General features: G+C 36.6%; 1 protein-coding gene across 1 annotated transcript; it reads left to right on the forward strand.

Annotated features, from left to right (window-relative positions):
• The first annotated feature begins 1,645 nt into the window (after positions 1 to 1,645).
• LOC141439736 (alpha-tocopherol transfer protein-like) lies at positions 1,646 to 24,497 on the forward strand. Its single transcript, XM_074104105.1, has 7 exons — positions 1,646 to 1,753; positions 5,994 to 6,084; positions 10,423 to 10,582; positions 20,025 to 20,271; positions 21,757 to 21,867; positions 22,357 to 22,493; positions 24,307 to 24,497. Exons 2-7 carry the CDS (start codon positions 5,994 to 5,996, stop codon positions 24,410 to 24,412), a joined length of 852 nt encoding a protein of 283 aa, XP_073960206.1. The 5' UTR covers positions 1,646 to 1,753; the 3' UTR covers positions 24,413 to 24,497.
• Positions 24,498 to 24,907: the final 410 nt, after the last annotated feature.

Consider the following 24,907-nt stretch of genomic DNA (forward strand, 5'->3'; position numbering starts at 1 on the left):
CTCCCTACCCGCACCCGACGTGTGTGTTTTGAGCTTTGTTAGCAGGACAACATCGTGAGAATTGCGGGCAGCCGGTGGATGCAAATGGCGAGTTGTTTATTGTGGCGTTCTAAAAGGGAGGCCTTTGTTCAGCAGTGGTCATCTTCCGGCTGATGATGATGATGATTTTTAGTAGGGAACCCTACACAGCGTGTCCCGACACATGGCCGGTTTTTAGGGTTCCGTAGTCAAAATGGCAAAAACGGAACCCTTATAGTTTCACCATGTCTGTCTGTCTATCTGTCTGTATGTCTGTGTCTGTCTGTCGGTCTGTCCGTCCGCGGCTTTGGTCAGGGACTATCAATGCTAGAAAGCTGTAATTTTGCACGAATATATGTATATAACCTATGCCGACAAAATTATACAATAAAAAAATCAAAAAAATAAAGTGGGTGATTTTTTTTTCTCATCCCGCTTTGTAGTTTGGGGTATTGTTGGATAGGTCTTTTAAAACCTTTAGGGCGTTGTTAAAACGATTTTTCGATTCAGTGATCTGTTTGGAAAATATTCAACATTAAAATGCAAATTGTCATTAAAATCGAGCGCCCCAGCCCCCCCCCCCCAAAACCTACCGTAAACCCTACAGGTGGGTGGAAAATTTTGAAAAAATTCAGGATGGTACGGTAAGTATATCAAACTTACAAGGAAAACTATAACGGTTAAGTTTTCTTGAGAATTATTAGTAAGTATTTTAAGAGTAATAGCAGCCTAAGGTCTTAGAAAAATATTTCTTAATTTCTTCGTAATAGCTACGGAGCCCTATTTCGGGCGTGTCCGACACGCTCTTGGCCGGTTTTTAAACCTCTATTGGCCCTTCCTTGTTGAAGACCTTGGAGCCGGCCCCGAATGCCCTCTCCTGGTCGGAAGTCTTCCGTTAACATGACATTACATTAATTAACATGAGAACCGCCTTTTTACTACATCTGTTCAAGATCGCATCCATTTCAAGTGCCCTTTATACCAATTTGTTATTTGTTGTTTGTTATTTGTTCTTGTAACTCAATTTCGAAGAAGAATCCATGTAAAATTACAAATATTGACCGCTAAATCTAGAGACGTGAAAGGATGTATATTCGTGATACGATGTGCGACACTTTTTAGCACGGCGTGACGACACGTGGAACTTGAACTGTCTTCGACATTTTTTTTTATTGAAAAAAGAAAAAGTGCTATATTTTATGATAATGTAACTGACGGAGTAACTATAGATATTTTTAGGTAACTAGCCCATTGACGTAGTTATCACCCAAATAGTGCCTTCATATTATTATTATTATAAAAAATAATTATTTTATTTCCTTTTACAAAAAATCTTAACGTAATAACAAGATTGAGACCTCCTTAAGGTATAAACTTGTTACAGTAGCCTGGCTCTTTTAAAAACTAGATACAGTTCATCAATTTGTAAACCGGCGGGGAAATTACCAAATTTTTGGTACCAAAAACTAAGTGGTTTACTTAACCTAAAATACTATATTACCCACTAAAGTACCGTTTCACGGGTTTCTTTGCGTGCCGTGCTTGTGCTGACAGCATGATTTTTTGTGACTTGGTTTTTTCTACGTTTATTCACCGCTAACTTTATTCGTGATCCTTGGTCAGTCTGTGTTATGGTACCATTGACAACGGACCACAGTAGACGCGATAAAAAGTGTTGCAAATACTTAAATTAACGTCAGTTTTTAGTTAAAAGTTTGTGTTATTCGTGAATAAAGTAAGTTTTTAGACAGCTTTGGTCAGTATTTTAAACATCTTACGTTTATTTTAAATAAATATTTAGACATCGTCTTGATTAGTATGTCAATAAAATTGACCTTGGATAGATTTTAGAGACGCAATTCCGGTTTCTATAGGCGCATTATTATATTGAAAAAGAGGTTTATTGTGTATAATTCTGACTTAAGGCAGTGACCTTACAAGTGGAGCAAATAAAATGCAATCTGTTTCATTGAGAAAAAGCTGTCGTGCCTCAAAATATTAGCAGAGGTAGCGGTGAATAAAGTTGCCCTCCTTTTTAATTACAATTAATTTTGAAACGGAATAGTTTGCTATATTAACAACATAGTAGGTACTACCTACGTCGCTTTATCTTATGGTTTTTCTGATTATTTAAAAGTCAATGTGCGTGGAAATTCTATTATTTTATGCATTAATTGAAGCTCAAGTCTGTCTTTAATTAGGAGAATAGAAACATTAATGTTTACACGAGCTTAAATAGTTTTACGTTTTTAAGACGGCAAACAAACTAACGTTCTAATTTAAATACCACCCCTTTCTATCTATATCTTTAATATTTTGTTAGGTAAATAAATAAATAGGGACAGGCCTTGATTAGGGCCTATTTTACCACTTATTGATAAATTTTATGTGACAGACATCTGTTAATGCCGTCTCTGTTTGTTTTGTCCGAATAAAAAGAGACAGCATGAAGTTTATATATCATATAAAAATTATTAATAATTGATTAAATAAACAGGCTCTTAGTGTAGTAGCGTTACTAGTAGAAGAAAAATTTAAATGTCTGGAGATAAAGGATAAAGCCCGATTTCCTTCGACAAATTCCGAGATTTTTTGAGTGTGAATTAATGGCCGAAGTGGATTTTCAAATCAGTCTCTATAATTTATATAAAACTAGCTGTTGCTCGCGGCTACGCCCCCGTTGTAATTTTTTCCAAATTTTCTTTCATAAAAACCTTCTCCTGACAATAACAAACACAGCAAAAAAAGAATAAGCGAAATCGGTCCAGCCATTCCCGAGATTTGCGCTTAGCAACACATTTTACGATTATTTTTTATTTATATAGGTATGCATCTTTTTAATAATATTATAAAAAAACTCTACCTGATTCATTGAAAATTATGAAAATTCTGAGATTTACGAAATCCAGCTTTACCTAATCTTAAAAAGAGTACTTTGGTTTTAAAATCCACCTTATCCACCTTAAGCGCAGGTGACCCGGACGAATATTTAACTACTGTTTGCAAGAAACCATGCACCGTGAAATCGTTTTTGAAAAACTATAAGCTAACCGTGTCAACTGTGTTAGATTTGGCATTCCAATTGAAATTCCGGGATCTTACTAAAATTTCTGTAGGAATTGCCAAAAACTAAAGATAAAGATAAAGATAAAAATATTTATTTGTTAAAACACGAGTTGTTAAATCTCTGGTCTTCATTTATGTTGTGTGATACAGGTATGTATGCTTCGACAGGAACTTTGTTGTAAAATCTAACGCAGTTTCCCACAAAAGATTTACTTACTTTTCTTAAACGTAATTTAGGGACGACCAGGGAGATAATAATGGATTTACGTATATATTTCCTCCCCAGGGAAGAAAAATTTCGTTTTAAAATTTGCATACAAGTTAGTACGTACGTCATTTCAGACTAAAGAGCTTTGAAGTCAGCCAACGTTTTATTTATACCTTTAAAACTTAGCTATGACCCAATTTTACACTACGAAACTTATCTACGCTTCATGAAACTTCGTTATTTTATATTTTAAATTTATATCAAATTGTTTTGCAAAAATTTTAGTAAATATTTTTAGCGTGTTGAATGAATCTAGAATTCTAAACTTAACACAGTTCTAAGAATTATCTATGGTAGACGACTTGAAAAAGTGACAATTAGGGGGGCTACTACGAAATTTGAAATCGAACTTCGTATCGCACCGTCCCTTTCACTAGCGTATTAAATGACAAGCGCCAGCGGGACGGCAACATACTAAGTTCGAGTTTTGCACTTCGTAGTATAGGGCCTGTATTGACAAGTAGCCATTATTTTATTCAGTTGTTTTCTTAGCGTCTTTCTCTTGCCGAGCTGTGAAGTACTTAATTTTATTTTTTGATTTTTTCTTCCTGGCAATGTGATGAAAATCAATGTGTGTATCACGGGCAGTAAGGGGATTACAAACTCGAGTCATTAAAAGCGTCGGGCTTCTATCTAATATACTCTCGTTAGTAATCCACTACTAACGGCCCTTAATGCACAATGTACTATTGCCGAAAATGTTAACTGATTGATTACTAACTAAGTCAGAATACAAAAATGTATTCAAGGTTACATATCTTACGTCATGATTACGAAAGAATACCTGTCTAGAATTCCTACTTAAGTACCAATTAGGCTATTACATGTTTAAAGCTTTAAGGTACGCATTACACCGCATCATACCATGACCGTAGCAACGTGTCAGGTGAAAATAGTATTCTTTGTGGGTATTGAAAAGTATGAGACTATACCCACTAGCCGCGTGTTCACGGTGGATGCATGCCGCTGCCAACCTTAGAAACTGGAGGTCTATGGGGGAGGCCTACGTCCAACAGTGGACGTCCTACGGTTGAGATGATGATAATGCCCAACCTTACCAACCGTTGCCGTCGCGTGTCATCTATGCGCTTGACATTTCGTCCCTGGAAACCTGGTTGTTGGAATTGAAATAAAACATACAAAAAGATTAAAAAAAAACAATCTTAATTTGATTGCTTAATAACGATATCTCTTGTCCGGGTGAGCGGTTAGTTCCAATGGAATGCCGAAAGTTTCTTGATGAGGGCAACGGTATAGATGTCGCTAGCGTCACTGCTTAAGTGGCTAAATAAGAAACAAACAAGCTGAGATATGTGGTGCATAGGAGAAATTCGTGTTTGTACCGTTGACCAGCAGTGGTGTAGCGGTATAGAACGCGGTACGGAATACCGAGGACCTGGGTTCGATTCCCAGTGCTGGTCTCATTTTTCTGGTTTTTCTGTACATCTATATTTCAGTTTGTATTTTCAATTTCGTTTCTGGCACGTTCCTATATGACCGTCATTCATGACATATCATGGCACTACACCGTGTCATGTGTAGTGGGAAGAGACCTTTATGCTTAAGTTAGAACACGTTGCTCAATACTTTGTCTACTTAACAAGAATTCTTTTATGCGCGGAACCTACGAATTTTACAAGATAATAGATACCTATTTAGGCGCTTGTTTATCCGTACTTCAAAGTCAGAAGTTAATTATGCTAATAGTATGTTTATTTATTATTTTAAATAATATGTATGTTTATGGGCGGTTATCAGGAGACCCGCGTCTTGCTCGTTTGCCATAAAGTCAAATAAAAAAAAATACAAGTTTTAAATGAAGATATTAACATACAGTAATACATCAGTTATAATAATAATAAATTTATTTCCTCAAAAGATGGGAGTTTTCTAGCACTTTATACTATACATTCTAAGCAAAGCCGAAGACGAACGGACTGGCGAACAGACAGTCATACATGGCGAAACTATAAGGGTTCCTTTTTTGACATTTTGAAAACGAAACCCTAAAGACTACCTATTTAACAAAAAATGAAACCGCCGGAAAAACTAAAAAGCAAAAAATAATAAACCTTTTTCATTTATCCTTAATCTAGTTAAGTACTAGTTTGAAGCCAGAAGGAATAATAGAAGCCTATCAGGTAGACGACTATAAGTCCACTCCTGATTGCTAGTGCTGAGGCACCGACTTCAAACTAGTACAGATTAAGGTTAAAAAAATGAAAAAGGTTTTTCGGCGGTTTAATTTCTTGTTAAAAAGTTTTTATTTTATACTTTTTTCCCACTAAATTTTCCACCCTTGTGGTAATTTTTTCTCTCAAAATGGTATGAAATGTTGCCATTACGTCATCGAAAACGTCGTACACTCCGTTAGCTCTTAAAAAAATTAATAGTTTAAAAACACTAGAAAAACACGCTTTTATAAATGCACGTAAAAACAAAAAATAACTTATGGATCGTTCAAGTTGTCTCTATTTCTGGGCTGAAGTGTAAACTAAGTGCTTTAAATTATAATATTTGATTGTAAAAGCGTGGGGCGCTGGAACAGGAAAGACTTTCTTGTTAACAAAGAACCCGCACCATGCTAGAATAAATTAAAAGCACTGTAGTATAAATAGTATTTTTAATTTCTATATTATAGATGCCGCAACAGTCTCCAGATTTCAGTCCACACGACATCAATTCTATCAAGGAATGGATAGCCAAGGAGGCCCATCTACCCAAGGACTTGGGTAAGTAAATTCAACAATTTATAAACAAAATTAACAAAGCTTGTGTCATGATTATCTAACGCACCCGAAATGAAATCAGGCTCTTTACGATACTACGAAGTAAACCATTCTTTTCATTCTTATTCTTATTCTTATTCTTATTCTTATTCTTATTCTTAAGTGCAAAATTCGAACATCGTATCTTGCCGTCCCGCTGACGCTTCTATTATTTAATACGAGAAAGAGTGAGAGGGACAGTACGATATGAACTTCGATTTTCGGATTTCGTATTAAATAATAAATCCATTTATTTCGGGCAACTTGTCCCATACAGTAAATAAATTACAGACTAACATAAATATATAATCAATAACATTTAAAACGATTTTTTTTTATTCGGCTGGATGGCAAACGAGCAAGTGGGTCTCCTGATGGTAAGAGATCACCACCGCCCGTAAACACCTGCAACACCTGGTATTGCCGATGCGTTGCCAACCTAGAGACCTAAGATGGGATACCTCAAGTGCCAGTAATTTCACCGGCTGTCTTACTCTCCACGCCGAAACACAACAGAGCAAGCACTGCTGCTTCACGGCATGATTAGCGAGCAAGATGGTGGTAGCAATCCGGGCGGACCTTGCACAAGGTCCTACCACCTGCAAAACCTGTGCTGCATTTGGTGACAAAACGGCGTGACCCCGTTGAGTCATCCAGAATCAGTTCAGTCGTATTAAGCTAAGCGTCCACTGCATCGAAATCGCATCGTACGAAGCGGACGGATTTGTTACTTTGTATAGATTTCTATTGTACTTCATGCACTGGATCGGCATTTCAGCGCCATAGAAATCTATAATACAAAGCAACAAATCCGTCCGCTTCGTACAGTAGGTACCTACGTACTCTCCGATTCCGATGCAGTGGACGCTCAGCTTTAAGCAGCTTTTCCACCAATAATGTGCGAGGATGTGTTGCGAGGGATGTGTTTTTCATTAACCAATAGAAACTCTTCATTTACACATCCTCACAGCACATCTCTGGTGGAAACAACTGAGCAAAGCGAGGCGAGGTAAATGAAACGTTTCTATTGGTTAATGAAAAACATTCTCGCACATCTCTGGTGGAAACGCTGCTTTAGCCCCCCAGAATCGCATTCACCACTTCTTTGCGTCAAACGGAATAATAAGAACTAGTGGCTATGCGCTTGCGCATTAGACAATTCAATCGTTGGGCCACGATTTCCTTACTAAGTCCGCAAAACGCGTACACGCACGGCGCACGTACATTTTGTCCCAAATGACAGTCGGACCTCTGTTTTTGTCATGGTAAAGACAGAGAGATCCGACTGCCATAGTGACAAAATGTCACCTCTGCGTGTCTAGCCTAATACTCCAGATTTACTTGATGCTGTCGAACTGTTGGCATTCTGCAGAATCAACCGCAAGCCCAAGGCAAGGCCGCCGCCACTAAAGGGGAATCCTGCTTATATTATAAATGTGAAAGTTTGTGAGTGAGAGTGAATGAGTGAGTGAGTATGTTTGTTACTTCTTCACGCTGAAACGGCTGGACGGATTTGGATGAAATTTGGAAAAAAGTTACTTTATAACCTGGATTAAAACATAGAGTACTTTTTATCCCGATATTCCAAAATGATAGGGATAAAATCTCTAAATAACAACCGCTGGGGTTCGAGTCATGAAATTTGGTATGTAGGTAGCTGGACGTCTGGATAACACATAGACTACTTTTATCCCAATGTTCCCACGGGATAGGGATAAAATCTCGAACTAATAACCACTGGGCTTAGAGTCATGAAATTTGGTATGTAGATAGCTGGACATCTGGAATAAAACATAGCGTACTTTTTATTCCGGTATTCCCACGAGAAAGGGATAAAATCTCGAAACAAGAACCGCTGGATTTGACCATGATTGTTTTTAATGTAACGTCAATGAAAACAACGATTTAATTTTCGGGAATTCCCACGGGAATTTTTAAACATCCTGGAATTTCAATTCAACTGCTGGACCTAACGATTTACGTGTGCAAAGCCGCGGGTAAACACTAGTATAATAATAGTTCAGTCGATATTTCGAAAACAGGTTAGTAGCTGGAAAGTTTTCCAAAGGCTGGTTTTCACCGGAGATTAGGGATGCACGATACTTTAAATTGTATCGATACGTTGGATCGATCCGGATCGCGACTATGCGATACGATACTAGGATTGTATCGAATGGCTTCGATACGATCCTCTAAATATCGTATCGAATATAGAATCAATCAAATCAAGTGATTCTTTTTTAAATTAAGTAACGGTTTTTTTGGTAATATATAGTTACATATATAATTAGGTCCATCATATTTGTAATTTCGGGGAAAATAGAAAATATCTAGAAACATCAATTTTCGAATCGTAGGCTCTTTAGGAATAATAATCTTAACAAGCAGTCTTCGATTTCTTCGATTTATCCCAGCACAGAAAGTAAAACTATTAAACTATATATTAAACAAAATCCTGTCACAGTGCTGAATACAATACGAATCAAATGAATTAGCAAGGTGAAGGTGTCAGCTATCCAATTCTAAACTAAAAGAAACTTACCCACCTATAAAAATAAAGTCATAATACTCTTTTAATGGCTTATGAAAAATACATCCTCGCACATCTCTGTTGTAAAAGAGTCAGTAGAACTTTGAGTTTGTTTGGGGATACAGTCACTATCAGATATTTCGGGGCGGTCAAGGTGATCAAAACTATCGAAACATGAAGTCTAGTCCCTTAATAATAGAGTGCATGTGCCGCTACTTTTGACCACCTTGGCCGCTCTGAAATATCTGATGGCGGCTGTACACAACGAAGACTATCCTGAGTTTACATACCTACAACAATACAATACAATGCAATGACTCTTTATTGTACAATGTACACCAAAGATAAGATAAGATAAAATTTATTGCAGAAAATGGGTACATACAAGATGGTATAATACATGTTATTCACTGTGCGCCAAATTCGGCTTGGGTATGCATGCAAACAATAAAAACCACTTGATTTAGTTCAGTTGTGAAACTTATGAAGCAAAATAAGGCGATCACTCTAAAAGTTAAAACTAAGTTTACCCGTTTTTGGGCTTCATGATTAAAAAATCTTTTATAGAATAAACACACAGTTCGCAGAGCCAAGCATATAGTTTTTTCTTAAACATTTTAATGGGGAGATACAACCTAGAAGACCCTATGGAAACTTGGTCCCCATCTTGGTATCTAATGTGGTAATCAAGGTTAAGTATAATTATTTGTCTGTAGGTATAAACCAAATAGCAGTTAAACCCGTTCAGACGTCTAACGTCACAGTGTAAAAAATAGTTGGTACCTAAAGTAATAAATATCTTGATTTGACCCTGTTGTTAATGGTTTCCGAGGTCAAACCGGACAACGGTTCGATCAAATTAAACTACTGATGAATAAACTGATGATAACGTTTCCTTTTTAAAGATGAATATACAACGGCATAAATTAATGCAGATGACGAATTTTTACGTAAACTTCGATTTACCTACCTAGCCAATGTCACATCTAGCTTCATAGTTTTAGTATTAATTTCTCTTTAAATCACAGAATGAACAATTGTACAGTCACCAGCACCAATATTGGACACAACAAAGCGTTCATAAATATGTATCCGATACGCACGACTCTATTTCTAGGGCGGATAGGACGTGTCAGATATTTTAACATGTTCCGCTGTGGCAGATATTAATGCCGGTTCCTGTAACTACTCTGACTGGAACAATTTAGATTTTTTTATAGCTTGGCTCGTTTTTCTTTGAGATTAATCGGCCTTGGGGATACATTTTTGAAATCACATCAAAAAAAGAAAGAAAAAAATATTCGTATCTTGTCAAAAGAAAACATGGAAAAAATATCCGCGACTCCGACCGCGTAGAATAGGTTTATCGCTATCCCGCGGGAACTATACAATTTTCCGGGATAAAAACTATCTTATGTCCTTCTCCGGGGCTCAAACTAACTGTATACTGAATTTCATCATCGGTTAAATGGTTTAGACGTGATGAAGCACAAACAAACAAACAGACTTACAAACTTTCGCATTTATAATATTAGCGGGATAATTATGTATACTCGTACGTATGTACCACGCAAAAATATATCTCGATAGTAATGAGAATTGTATCTTGCTACAAACAGCAGCGCAAATTAAGTTTACGGCTAGAGTTTATAACTAGATTAAAAGCATTGTATTTTTTTGTTAATCAAATCCTAGTGGTATCAAATTTGTATGTGGAGTGGGCCAAATTTTGTGCCCCTGAGTATATAATATAACAGTAATATTAATTCCAGATGACATTATGATCAAGAAGTTCCTACACAGCTGTTATGGGAGTCTCGAGCGCACGAAGAAATGCATCGACAGGTTCTGCACGACCCGCAGCATCATGAGTGAAGTCTACACCAACCGGGACCCTTGCTCCAAGCAGCTCAAAACAGCCTTCGATATCACGTAAGTGAAAATACATTTCACGGACGGCCATGGCGAAACTCAGGGTTCCTTGTACTACGTAACCTTAAAAACCTGCTTTCAAATAAAAAAACGGTGGCTAAATCGGTTTACCCGTTCCAAAGCTACGGTACCACGGACAGATACACAGATACGCAGAGCGGTCAAACTTATAACTTATAACACCCCTCGTATGGCGTCAGGGTTTAAAAAATTACAAAGATAGCGCGCGTCAAAAATCGGGAGAGGCTCGTGACGTCACTTCTAAATAAAATTGTGCGCGATCTGACGTCACAAGAAACTTTACTTTTAATTTTTATTTTAAGTTAGTTTTTAGATAAGGTCCTCACTGAAAATCAGCGCCACGGCTTGCCGTGGCATTATGCTGAGTGGGGACCTGTTTAGCGTCATGTATGTCTTTATTTGTTCTATGTTTGTTTTTTATGGCGTTAAATAAATGTATTTTCTTTCTTTTCTTTCTTTCTTTCTTTGTATAATTAAGAAAAGCAAGGCCTATGTCCAACAGTGAACGTCCTACAGCTGAGATGATGATAATGAAGAAAAGCAAATATGTCTTAAATTTTTTGAGACGAGCTAATTATAATTGTTTAGGCATCTGGTGTGTTACACCCACTTAGTGATCAGATTGCCTTGAAATTTTGTTCTTGAAAGTTGTTTGGACGACAATCCTGCTGGACTGCTAAAATCATTACCCTTCCTTTTGGCTTGGCTGTAGTCACCCGACAGCGTACATTATATTTTTTTTCAAAAAAGGTTTTTTTTTTCTGTTGATTATAGAGCCTTAATGGTTCCCGTTTGTTACTGAATTCTTTACTTACAAGGAACCATTGAACTCCCTTTCTACTTTTAAGGAATACATTTGAAACTCGCTGTTGATTTAGTCCGAATATAAATACTAGTTTCAGCCCGCGACTTAGTCCGCGTGGAATTCGGTTATCGCGCGCTGTTCCCTCGGGAACTGTGCATTTTTCCGGGATAAAAAGTAGCCTATGTCACTCTGTGGCCCATAAACTATCTCTATGCTAAAAGTCACGTCGACCCGTCGCTCCGTTTCGCCATGAAAGACGGACAAGGACAAACATACAAACACACACATTTTCACATTTATAATAAGTACAATTACCTATGGATTATTTCTCTTCACATGGAATCTTATGACAACTATTGTTAATGTTAGAACTAGCTACTTTTTGATAGGTAGTATTTAAATGTAGTTATGAATTACTTTGAATTCAAATGCTTACTTACAACAATAACAAATCCATTGCGAAAATGTCGTAATTTCTTTATTAGGCACTTCTTTGGTTTCAAATTATATTTATGCCTTTTTAGCAGTCATTGAATCGGATGAAACAATGGTGTATTATATCATTATAGTGTTTGTTACGTCAGCAGTAAGCAACCTTTATGGAACAATACATATAATTTAAGTTCATACTTCTCTGTTCCATATTTGGGTGAATTTATACAAGGTGCGTTAAAATTAAACACCGGTCTGAAATGTTTCAGCGGATGGGCACTACTAAATTTATTTATTTTATTTATTTTTTCCAGTAAATTGTAATAAAATGACAACTTGCCTAATGAGTTTGGCTGGATTCTGTTAATGGTTTGTGGTTAATGGTAAATATACTAGTTTTTTTTAACTAAACAAATGCTGGGGCATATTTAAAAAGAGGAAAACGGAAAAAGGTTTGGATTTAATTTACAACTTGATGTTATTTCTTAATTTAAGAAAATAACAGTCTTCCTAAATACGATACAAATCAATTAAGTTGTCATCAACCTTTGGATCTTAACGTGTTAAATCCACGCAGATCAAATCTTATAATCTGTGAATACGTGGATATTAACTTGCATCATATGCCATATTTAAAATGGATGTGTAAATATCGGACGAAGTGAAGTGTGTGGAACGTTTCGTCCACAACCTTGGCAACCGTGGCCATGGCAAAGGCAATCGCAACAGGCCACTTTTGTCTGTGAAATTCTGTGTACTGAAGATAGGCATAATTTGTATTTTTAAAAGCTTTTATTTAACTTGCAACGTTCATGTAAGTATAGTTTATTTGTTGTAGTTTGAAAATTCATAAACCATTTTTCGACTACTTCCTGTCCGCTGATCTGAATTTTGACATACTTATAGGTCCGCTGATAATATCTGGTAAGGAAATTCTAGTGGGCCGGCCAGTACCCTTAGAGTAAGTTTTCGGTTACAAAATAATTATGTCTCGTTCGCGTTAAAATCTCAATTTGTATGGAAACACGAACATCGTAAACGTTCGGCTAGAGGCACTGTTCGTGTTTCCATACAAATTGAGATTTTAACGCAAACGCGATCGAGACGTACTTTGTAACCGAAAACTTACACTAAGGGTACTGGAGCGTCTCCACAGGACGGAACTCTTCATCGGTTAATGGCATCTACTTCAAACTTAGTAATAGAAAATTAAAAATATGGAATAACTAGCTTTTGCTATCTCGAGGGAAATTAACAGTTTTCCAGGATAAAAACTATCGTATTACCTTCCCAGGGTTTAAAACTATCTTCATACCTACTGATGATGGTGCTTGCTCTGCCTTAGGTCATCAAGTGCATTCCTGAGGTTATATTTTTAATTGTTTACCTTTTTTAACAATTGTAATTTTTTTACCATTGTAACAAAGATTCTTTACCTTTTTTTATAATTGTTACTATTGGAAATTCACCATTACCATAGTTTTTGTTATTTACGTGGTGTTACTTAATGGTGGTCAACGGCTACTATTGTTGCAATTTCGAGCAAGATTCAAGGTGTTTGAAGTTTCGTAACTTGCCCAAATTACATTGTGATTACGTTCCTTAAATGGACTTTTTAATGAGCTACCTATTGAAACAACTATTCGATTACCACATGGGGCATAATACGCAATCCACTAAGGTCACACACAGGGACAAATAAAAAAAATCTAAAGCTCTTGATCCGAACTATTAAATGCTTTTCACTTGTCATGCTTGTAAATTTGGTATTTATGCGGGATCTAGGTGACATAAAATTACTTTTTATGCTCTAGTGCATAAAGTAAAATCTTCGTCTACGACCAAGGAAATCAGGTGTCAACAGCCACAAACAAAAAAGTTTCTATATATATATATATATATATATGTGTATTTTTTTAATTTTATGTAAAACTAAAAAATCAATCAAATTAAATCAATACAACTAAAAATTTATAATTATATAGAGCAATGCACGAAAAATAAAAGGTAACTTAATTAGGTACCTACCTGTTTTCTGTATCGCTTACTATTTCTGGTGTACAATATAGAGTAATTGTATTGTATTGTAAGTGAACAATTGTTTTAACTAAGTATTGCTATTTAGTTTCCTCTCAATCGAAGTGAAAAGCAGAGTGTAAAAACTCGAGCATTAAACCCATTTTCCCCTCGACGTGTCTATCCACTCTCGCCGTACCGGCGCAGGTGGCTATATGAACCTCTTGAGTAAAATGGCTCCGTTTTATATGGTTTTATGCTCTCGTTGTACAATCTACTATATTGTTCCTACTACGTACCTAACACACTAATCAATTTAGAAAACTTGAAAAACCCTCGATTGTCATTTCAAAGTTCAATATCTCAGAGGCGGCAGAACCGATTTTTATCAAACATAGCCAAGAACCATCGCAAGGAAACTCGTTTTCACGTAAAAACAGAGTCAGAATCGGTCTATTTGTTTAAGAATACAATGGCCCAGGCAGAAATTGGCCTTAAACATTATAACACCCCTAGTTCAAACAAGTGCAAGTCTGACTGGCAGATATCTCAGGGATAAGTCCGTCTTAGTGCTTAGCACTTTTTGTGTAACCATTTTGTATTTAATTTTTGTGAAGTAAAGAGTTTAACAAACAAACAAACATTGGAGTTAAAAATGAAATTGGGCGAGACTTGGAACAGTTGAAATGTAGAGCATCATATGTTTTAATATTCTTACATTGACATAAATCTTTTATGTAGATACTAGCCTTAACCCGCGGGTTTGCCCGCATTACAATTATTTTAATGCCATATAACATAACTGAACTGTTGTATATAGGTACCTACATATTATGCCCGTGCAATTTTTGAAATATACTATGACAACTGTTAACTTACACGATTCTTGTTACCATGGCAACGCAATAAATAAAGGCTTGAAAAAAGGTTACGGTAACAATTTGAAAGGACAATGTTCGCTCGTACAACGCCATCTATTGATTGCAGATGAAGTAAACACGTCATCTTGAGAGCCGAGGTATGTCCCCGTTCTTAGAGACAGTGCCCTCTATTCTTGTTTAAAATTAAAATATTATCCCCCGCGAACTCTTTACCGGGATATCAAGTATCCTATGTCTCAATGCAGATATTTGTCTATGCAGATAGTTCCTATCAAATGAATATGTCGCTAAAGTGGAACTTTCAAGTTGACAGTCACGTCTATTGGCATTATTGTTTTATAACATGCAAACGATTATCAAATTTAGGGTGATAGACCACATATTTGGCTGATGGTACATGAAACTTGGCGTACAGATAGACAAAGATCTGCATTTAGACATAAGATACTTGATATTATCCATATTTTAAGTATAAACAAGAAATAAAGGGCACTGTCCAAGAACTGTGACGTACCGCACTTCGGCTCTCAAGATGACGTGTTAACTTCATTTGCAATCAATAGATGGCGTTGTGCGAGCGAAAGTTGTCCTTTCAAATTGTTACCGTAACCTTTTTTCAAGCCTTTATTTACTGCGTTACCATGCAATACCAATGAGGGCTATCGCGTATGAATTCGCCACTAGAGGCGCTAGTGTAGCGTGAGGTCTCCGAAATGTCAAATCTCATAGTTTTTGGGTGAGCTACGCGGGTTTATTTATAATTAGAATAATTTTGTGAATATTTTGCAATATCTGAAATTAATTATGGCAAATATGCGTTCCGGGGCAGTGAATGTCTGTGTTTTGAGACAATTTTGTCTTTTAGAAACCTTTGTCCCTTTTTTCCGAACAAAACGGGGACTATGGAACACTGTGGCATGCTCAATATTTTTATGGTACGCTTTTAAGGTGTATTAAATATGATTTTAATCTAAAATTTGTTTTCACGCCCGTAATAACAGACTTTGAAATCCATACTTAAAAACCTCACGCAACAGTGCGCCATCTAGTGAGACAAAAAACGATAGCCCTCATTGAGTTAAGACGGAAAAGCTATTTCTAATGCGGGCAAAGCCGCGGGTTAAGGCTAGTTTATAATTATTAGTAGGATTAATGAGTAATATCAAAAGTAGGTACAAGCAGGAACAGAATCACGCTTTTATTAGACAATCCAATATTATTATGCAAAATACGAGTATGAAAACAAAACCAATCAAACAATGATGAGCTCATATTGATTGCTGTTATTTTTGTTCACAACAATGTAATCGCATGAATCCACGAAGGCACGCTTATTGTGAAAAAATCTACATATTGCAGGGTTAGGCATATTATATGCTTAACATGATAATTTACATATTAAGTACCCGTTGATAAACACAGGAATCATTTAATGACTTCAATTGTCGCATGGCTATACTAATTGGACGCTCATGTCTACGCACAGTTAACGAGGAGGTACTTACTATTGTAATCAACGCAACTCTGTGAGATTTGCCAACTTGAATCATCATCAGCCCGAAGACGTCCACTGATGGACAAAGGCCTCCCCCTTAGAACGCCACAATGAACGACAACTCGCCACTTGCATCCACCGGTTTCCCGCTACTCTCACGATGTCGTCAGTCCACCTGGTCGGAGGCCTGCCAACGCTTCGTCTTCCGGTTTGTGGTCGCCACTCGAGGACTTTTCTCTCCCAACGGTTATCTGTTCCAACTTGAATATTTTCCCATAAAAATATTGATGAACTTACTGTTGCTCGCGACTTTGTCTGAGAAGAATTTGCCTATTAAAGTCAGTCAAATTATTTTATTCAAATTAGGCTAAACATAACAAGCACTTTTTATGAATGTCAAAAAATCTACCCCCGGTATTCCGCGGGAACCATGCAATTAAACGTAATAAAAAGTGTTAATAGTCTTAATCTAAGTTACAAACTGTCTGTGTGCCAAATTTCATTGAAATCTGTTTAGACGTTTTGCATGATAGATTAATAAAAATAAATCTATAGCAGGTATTACGAGTAGTAAGATAATCTGCGAGTTTTGGGGACTAAGTATTAGATGTTTTCAATGGCGTTTTTTTCTTCCAAATCGCTCTTTATTTTTTCCAAATGGTCGTTATCCTCGGTTGAGGGTCAACAGTGAACCCTCATGACGACTTTCTTGGGTAAATGTGTGGAGGTTTCGTCTTGCTGCCACACCGCCCAACCGCAGTGGCGGAGTCCGGATTTCGTAGTTCACAATAGAGAGCGCTGCTGCTCACTCTCTCCATCTGATCCCTTATTTGTCTTTTACGAAATCCTCGGAAAGAGATGGGCTCGTCTTGTTCTAACATCACCGGGCACGTCAAGGGCATCAGTGGTGATAACAATCGATCATTTCACTAATTTTAAAAGCCTCTTTTAACTTTGAAAACACGTACTGTTTGCCTTTTTATTCTAATTTTGAAAAGCAACCATTTAAATAAGTATAATGAGTAGGCACAGTAAAAGTTAAGCAATTAAATAACAATACTGCAACTCTCTTGCGCAAATTTCCCCATTTTTCACACTTCGTTAAACTTAACACTGGATTGCGTTTGTTTCCATTTTTATTTGAATCAAGAGTACCTAAAGTTTATGTATAATTAATACAAAGAATACTTGCGAAATTTTTCCGCAGTAGAACTAAGGTTACCGACATAGCCCGATGAATTGCAAAACTGAAGTTTACATTATGTGTAGGTACGGAACCCTCGGTGCGCGAGTCCGACTCGCACTTGCCCGTTTTTTTAAATACAAAATCGGGAAGGGATATTAAAACCAACTTTGAAAAATCTCGTACCTATCTCAAAACAATACGTCAACATCGCTCAATAAACCATCGATTTTGGGGTGTGTACGAGATATTTTAAAAGAAAGGAGTGTCAATATTTAAAATTATGAAATTGTACCAGGAAGCAAGACATTAAAGCCTGTGACTGCCAGAAAAAAACCTAGTTATTACAGAAATTCAAAGTACAAACTTTTCGCTGCCTTTGAAATTTGTCCGGAACCCTGAACTAGTTTATTCAATACACTCAATCGATGTGTCAGAATGCGGCGTTACTTTGACGAAGAAAAGGATTAGCCATGGCCAAATGGTTATTCATTTTGTCTACAATTAAGTAATGACGAGATGACGACGGTAAAAAGATTAAAAGAATTGAGATTGTTTTTTTTGGAATCTTTTTTTGTATTTTTTATTTCAATTGCAAATTTTCAATTTTTTTTTTTACCATCAGTGGTGTAGCGGTATAGCACGCGGTACGGAATACCGAGGACCTGGGTTCGATTCCCAGTGATGGTCTTATTTTTCTGGTTTTTGTGTGCATCTATATTTCAGTTTGTATTTTCAATTTAAAAGAATTGTCCTAGCGGTTAGACAACTTAAATGCCGTAATCCCAAATTCAGTCAAAGGCATATATCTATACAGGCCATAACGTCCATTACCGGTGTTACAAAAATACCCGCAAGTCCGTTATAAAGAGTCTATTGAAAACATTTGAAAATCGTAGTTTCACTGTTTCACTGTATGACTGAATTTTGAATTGAAATAAATGAAATAAGACTGAATTGAATTGAAAGAATGATTTTTAATGAAATTTTCAATGAATATTATGTATTTTTAATTATAATGTAGAATAAGTAAGCTATTGTCAGTCACTATGGTTAACTATCCTCTTAATGTTGCTGTGTCCTTGTTGGGCATCACATGTATAGCAGCTCTTTGTTCCACATGTCTATATGTAGGTATGTGATTTGTAGTAAATAATTTTGATTGATTGATTGATAGGTACCTACTCGAGGACCTAGTCTTTGGATCTAGTATTTTTGTGACCGCGTGCTCGGAAGACTTGATATACATTTGGCCTGAAACGTCTTATGTCTATTTGTAATTATTAGTAGGATATCATCGAAAAGATTATCTCGTGTGTTTATCGTTGTACACCAGTTACATTGTATCAGTGCCCATAATAATATGGCAACAGAGTAATTCATTCATTATCCGAAGATAATTACATGACTTTTCAACTGTTGCAGGTAATAATTGGTAGACATATTACTGCTATTTCAGGTAAATAACTAATGACCTTTGACGTTTGTAGTCAATTTACTATGAATTGTGATTAAGGGTTTAAACATACAATGAGAAACAAATGTCTCTTTTATACATACATTGTATTCATTAGATGCCCATGTTGTTGTTTACGTACCTAGTTTATAACCAATCTTTATTGACTTTGGGACTAGATCAATTGGTGTCAATTGTCCCATGATTTATTTACTATTATAAAATAACTATAAATATTCGTCATCCGGCTATAGTTCCACAGCTGAGCACAAGCCTCCTCTCAGAATGAGAGGGCTTGGGCTGTAGTTCTCATACGGATTCAGTACGAATAGGAACTTGATACACACAATGAACTTTAACAGCTTTACTTAAGAAGAGCGTACTTGGAATGACCCCCAAAATATATAACAAATTACCGAGGGCTATGCATGATATTGACAACATTATACGAATTTAAGAAAAAACTAAATATTTTTTTTGGCCGAAAAGGCGTACATACTACTCCATCAGGGAATTTTTAGAATATATAAAAATATTGTTTTTAATATGTATGAATTTAAAAAATGAGTAAATAGGTTTAATATAAGGCAATATCGGTATGCCCTGGGGCACCACATAGTGATACTCAAAAAACATAATTTAAGACCAAATCAATGTTACCTATGTTGGACAAATGAATAAATGATTATTGATTATTGGAACTGCTTTGTAGGTATACTTATGCAGACTTCCTCCCGGTGTTTTCCTTTGAAAAAAAAATCCCTGGGAACGAACCATGACCCTCTTCTTCAGAGTACATAAGCGAAACTACCAAACTGCGATGACTATTACGCTTCTATGACACGTAGGTATTAATGACATTTGACATTCACAAGTGCTTCCTTATCTTCATCATTATCATCAGCCGTAGGACGTCTACTGTTGGGCATAAGGCATATCCCATAGACCTCCAACTGCTTCTGCTTTGGAAGCGGCCTGCATCCACCGTGACGCGGATTTAACCAGGTCATCCGTCTATCTCGTTGGTGGAGTTTGAGAAAATCCATTTGAGAACTTTCCAGCCCCAACAGCCATCTGTGCATAAGTGCTTGTTACAGCCTAAATCGAAAAAACTTCACTTTTGAATAATGCTGACTAACTTATGTGTTTCCAGGAACGTAGCAGCTTACGAGGCAGGCGAAATTGAGATCCTGATTCATCAGCTCGATGACCCTGCGCTGGAGAAGTTCGACTACTACAGCATACTCAAGTCGTTTTCGCTGCAAGCTGACTATTGGCTAAGCGACAGAGAGTACTACCCTCAGGGACATGTAATTATGATGGATTTGAAGGACTACACGTTGCGATTGCTGCCCAAAGTCAACATAATGTTCTTCAGGGACTTTCTGCTCTTTTTATTGGTGAGGAGGAGTTTTTATCCTACTAATATTAAAAACAAACGCGAAGGTATCGGTAGCTGCCGAAACTTTTATGTCGACGATATCATTGTTCAACCACAGGCATTGTTACAGCCAAAAATGTATACTCCGGAGGGTAAGGTGTCCTAAATTCTTCCTCAGTCCGTAGTCAAATTTGACTAACTTCTTGCTCATTACTGCCTATGAATCGCTGCATTCTTTGTCAAAATCAGACCAGTATTGTCTCAGAGGACACCGTGAGTGTGACGAGTTCAACACAGATATTAAAGTTCCACAAACACCTCCTGAAGTGGTTTATTTTGACAGCAGTTTGTTTGTTTTGATAAGCACAACTTCTGCTGATTTAAATAATTTAAAAAATAACAAATAGATAGCCTTAAATTTGGCACGGATCCACGTCCTAAGCATTAAGTCCTAAGCATGGGTTAGGTTTAGGTAATATGAAATGAAGACTTGTACTTTTGTTAGTAGTAGGTAAAGTGGAAATGGCCGCGTTAATAATTTTATTTCCAAGAATGTACCCCAAAGGAAATTAATTGCTCTAGCCATTTGTACGCCAAACACGAAAATAAACTTGGTCCCAATGTTATTGCTTATAATTCAATGCGCGCACGCAATGCCATCATTTTACGCGCATGTGTGCGGTTTACTTAACGTGATTGGTGTCCACAATAAAAGAATCAAGGGATGTCAAGGGTACCTAAATGATATGCGGTTTAAAAGCTATTGTTCAAGTTATGGTTGCCTTGAATATACTCACTATTTGTAACTCTATACTCAATGGTAGAGACATTTTACAATGATCTCTGGGACATCACAGTAGGTACAGTCGAGTTCATAAACTTGTGAGCCAAAATTTTTTTTTGATCAAAATGTTGCTCACAATCTTATGCACTCGACTGTACATAAATCTTCAAATACTGTGCGAACTTCATGAATGTCGGTGACGTTTGTACGAAGGTACAAGAACAGAAGAAGGTACAGAAGGTACAACTAACTTATTATTCAATTATTTTACAAACTAAAAGCCACGGACAAAAATACAAACAGCGCCAGTGGCCAGCAAACTGTAAAAAGTGAACTTTTGCAAGATCTTTGTCGGGCTGTATTTTTCTTTTTATTAGCAAAACCTTTGTACGAACAAATTTAAGATAAAAAGAAAACTAAGTTTGTATTATCACACAAAGCTCTGAAAGGGATTCGAACCGACATCTTTTGGCTGTCTGCGCCGAGTATCCTGCCAATTGCACCACGTCGTCTCCAGAATTTGAAATCCATTAAGGGCCCACGAATTTTTTTTTGTTTAAAAAACTGACGGACTAAAAATAAGGTGTTCTATTTTTCCCAGGAATCTAATTAATCAATTATTTATCTGTTATCTCTTTTGGTGAAATAAATTATTTTGTATTTTTGTATTTGTATCTATATTTTATCAGTCAGTTGAGTACGTTTTTTTATAAATTACAGGAAGGTATGCCCGTGAGGGTGAAATCAGTGCAAATCGTCAACTACCCTCCTTACTACGAAAAATTGTTCGCGCTAGTCAAACCGGTGTTGCCAGCGTACATCATCAATGTGGTAAGTCCATTTATTCACTAATATAATTATATTGTAAGTGAAATCCGTTGGCCAAGAATCTTGCTCGTTAATTCAGTCAGCAAGTAGTACAGTCACCAGCACCAATATCTGACACAACGAGCGTGCATAAATATCTGATCTGATACGACTCTATTTCTAGGGCCGGAAGGACGTGTCAGATACTTTTGCACGCTCCGCTGTGGCAGATATTAATGCTGGTGACTGTACTTAAGCTTTTTTGTTCCGATGTACTCGTAGACAGTTGGTGAAATAATTAGCACAAGAGGTATTATTATTATAGCCCAGCTGGCACGAGACAATACAATAACTTTTTATTGAACACCAACCACATAGTACCTAAGCAGTACAGGAAACACAGTAAGCTACATAGAGATTTTTAACGTAACGTAGCTTTTGTATTTAGAGCTTAATACGGAACGCCCATCAGCCATCACGCAAGTTCAATTGGCACCTGTCCGGTTTTTTCAGATAAATTTCCACCCTAACTACGCTAGCCTGCACAAAGCGGTCGGGAAGCAATACCTCCCGGTGGAATACGAAGGAGAAGCACCCGAAAGTATGAGGCAGCAGCACCTCAAGTGGGTGGCGAAAATACAGGAGCAAAGGTAAAATTTAGTACCAGAATATATGAACCTTCCTCAGATGTTTTTTTAAATGAAATAGTAGATTGTTCAACAAGGGACTAAAACAAGCCGTAATGACACGAGATGCTTAGCCACACGAGCAGAGCGAGGGTGGCTATAGTTCGAGTGACATTATGGTTGTTTAGTCTCGCATTAAACACTCTAATTTTCACTTTGAATGCGAGGAAAAAAACAATGTTCTGTTCAAAATTACAATGTTACTTTTTAAAAACGTACGCTCGACTATTGGACAGGCCATCTGTTCAAATTTCAAATAGCAAAAAGAAATTGGTTGCGCGCTTTTTCTTTTCTTTTATTGTTTATAAAGTGACGCTTATGCTTGCATATTTAGCCAACAGTTTCAAAATTGAAAACTATTTTAAAACTAATTGGACTATGCTTTATAAAATGAATTAATCCTTAAAATAATTCAATACATTAATATTCGTAATCATTAATTGTGTTTCACGAAATTAAATAGAGTTTTTTTTATATTTTGCACAGTTGTCATTTTGAGGTTATTTCCACGCCCTTAAAATCCTCCATTCACAAACACCGTGTTGGCTGTTTAGGGGTTTCCAAAGTTATTTAAAAAAAAAACTTTAATTCCTAGAGAATAAAAAGGAGCTTTAGTAGACTTAATGAGGGCTATCGCAGATGAATTCACCACTAGAGGCCCTAGTGTAGCGTGAGGTCTATGAAATGTCAAATCTCATAGTTTTTGGGTGAGCAACGCGAGTTTATTTATAATTAGAATAACTTTGTGAATATTTTGCAATACCTGAAATTAATTATGGCAAATATGCGTTCCGGGGCAATAAATGTCTGTGTTTTGAGACAGTTTTGTCTTTCGGAAACCTTTATCCTCCCTTTTTTCCGAACAAAACGGGAACTATGCAACACTGTGGCATACTTGATATTTTTATGGTACGATTTTAAGGTGTATTAAATAAATGATTTTAATCTAAACTTTGTTTTCACGCCCGTAATAACAGACTTTGAAAGCCATACTTAAAAGCCTCACGCAACAGTGCGCCATCTAGTGAGACAAAAAACGATAGCCCTCATTCGAACCCGAACCTCCTGTGATTTCACACGCCAGAGGTGGCATACCACTTAGACTACCGGGGATCCATCCAACGAGTCAAAAATAGTAATCGGTGATTACGAGTATGCCAGTAGTGGCATGTATGTAGAGCCATCCATGGCAGCTTTTAGAAGCCACAACTCCTACTTTCTTAATTATTTGGAATGGAAAGACGTAAAGGGTTGGAGGGTCTATCTATCTACTTCCAACCCTTTCTATAGATAGATGATGAGGAAAAATCTTTATCGTTTAAAAAAATCTTAGCTTTTTTTGAGCAAGCGATATTTGATTTACAAGTAAAATGCAGAACTCATCCTTCTCGGACGGATCGTCAGCAACCTAAAACATCACACGAAACTATTACGCGTTTGAAACTATCTACAAGGTCATCCTCAGACATAACACCTTCTGAACAAAACGAATTTCGCAGAAACAGGAGATACGAGTAATATTTTTGTGTGTTATTTGTGATAGTCGATGAGGAACTGGATGGAAGGGGATAGTTTGTACATATTCAATGTGTCGCACATACGCAGCCGTGATGCACGTTTGAACGTGAAGAAACATGGTCAAAATCCATATCAATGAATAACCATTAATTTACTTACACGTAGAAAATAAGTATTCATAATCTTCACTATTCTGCATCTCTTTAAAAAACTTCAGTTATCCAATTATTTAACTACAGTTTATTTTTCTTTTTTACAGAGACTTCTACCTCAACGATAACATATGGAAGGCTGACCTGAAGAAGAAACCTAAAATTGTAGAGAGTGCCATGACTGGCTCCTTTAAGACTTTGTCTATCGATTAGTTTTGTTTTTAATAATTGAGATTAAGTAAATGTTTTGCAATATAGAAAAATAAAACAATTCAATAACTACCAAAACCCCACCTCCCAAAAACCCAAAAACTCACCTTTTTACAAGCTTTTATTTAACTCGCGATTTTCATATGTATTAAAGTTGGGATTTTCATGGAACGATGAAATAATTTAATGATAGAATAATATAAAAGGTAGATCATAATAAACAAATTAAAAGTATGTAGATTAAAATTAAATAAACTAAAATAATAATTCTAAAAATGGCCCCTGCGGCATGATACCAAAGATGCTGGCAGCATTTCCTCGCTGTATCTTAAGACTGATGCGCTGAGCGAGGAAGCTGCCAGCTCTTCGGGGTCCTGTGGTATCTCTTGAAGAGACTCGATTGTATTTAAGTTGTCTTCAAATATACGAGTAGTTAGCAAGTCGAATTTTGGAAGGCCCCCAACAAGATGGGCCGACCATCTGGTAATGGTTGAATGC

This window comes from Choristoneura fumiferana, chromosome 21 (genome assembly GCF_025370935.1).
Source record: "Choristoneura fumiferana chromosome 21, NRCan_CFum_1, whole genome shotgun sequence".
NCBI classification, from domain to species: Eukaryota; Metazoa; Arthropoda; class Insecta; order Lepidoptera; family Tortricidae; genus Choristoneura; species Choristoneura fumiferana.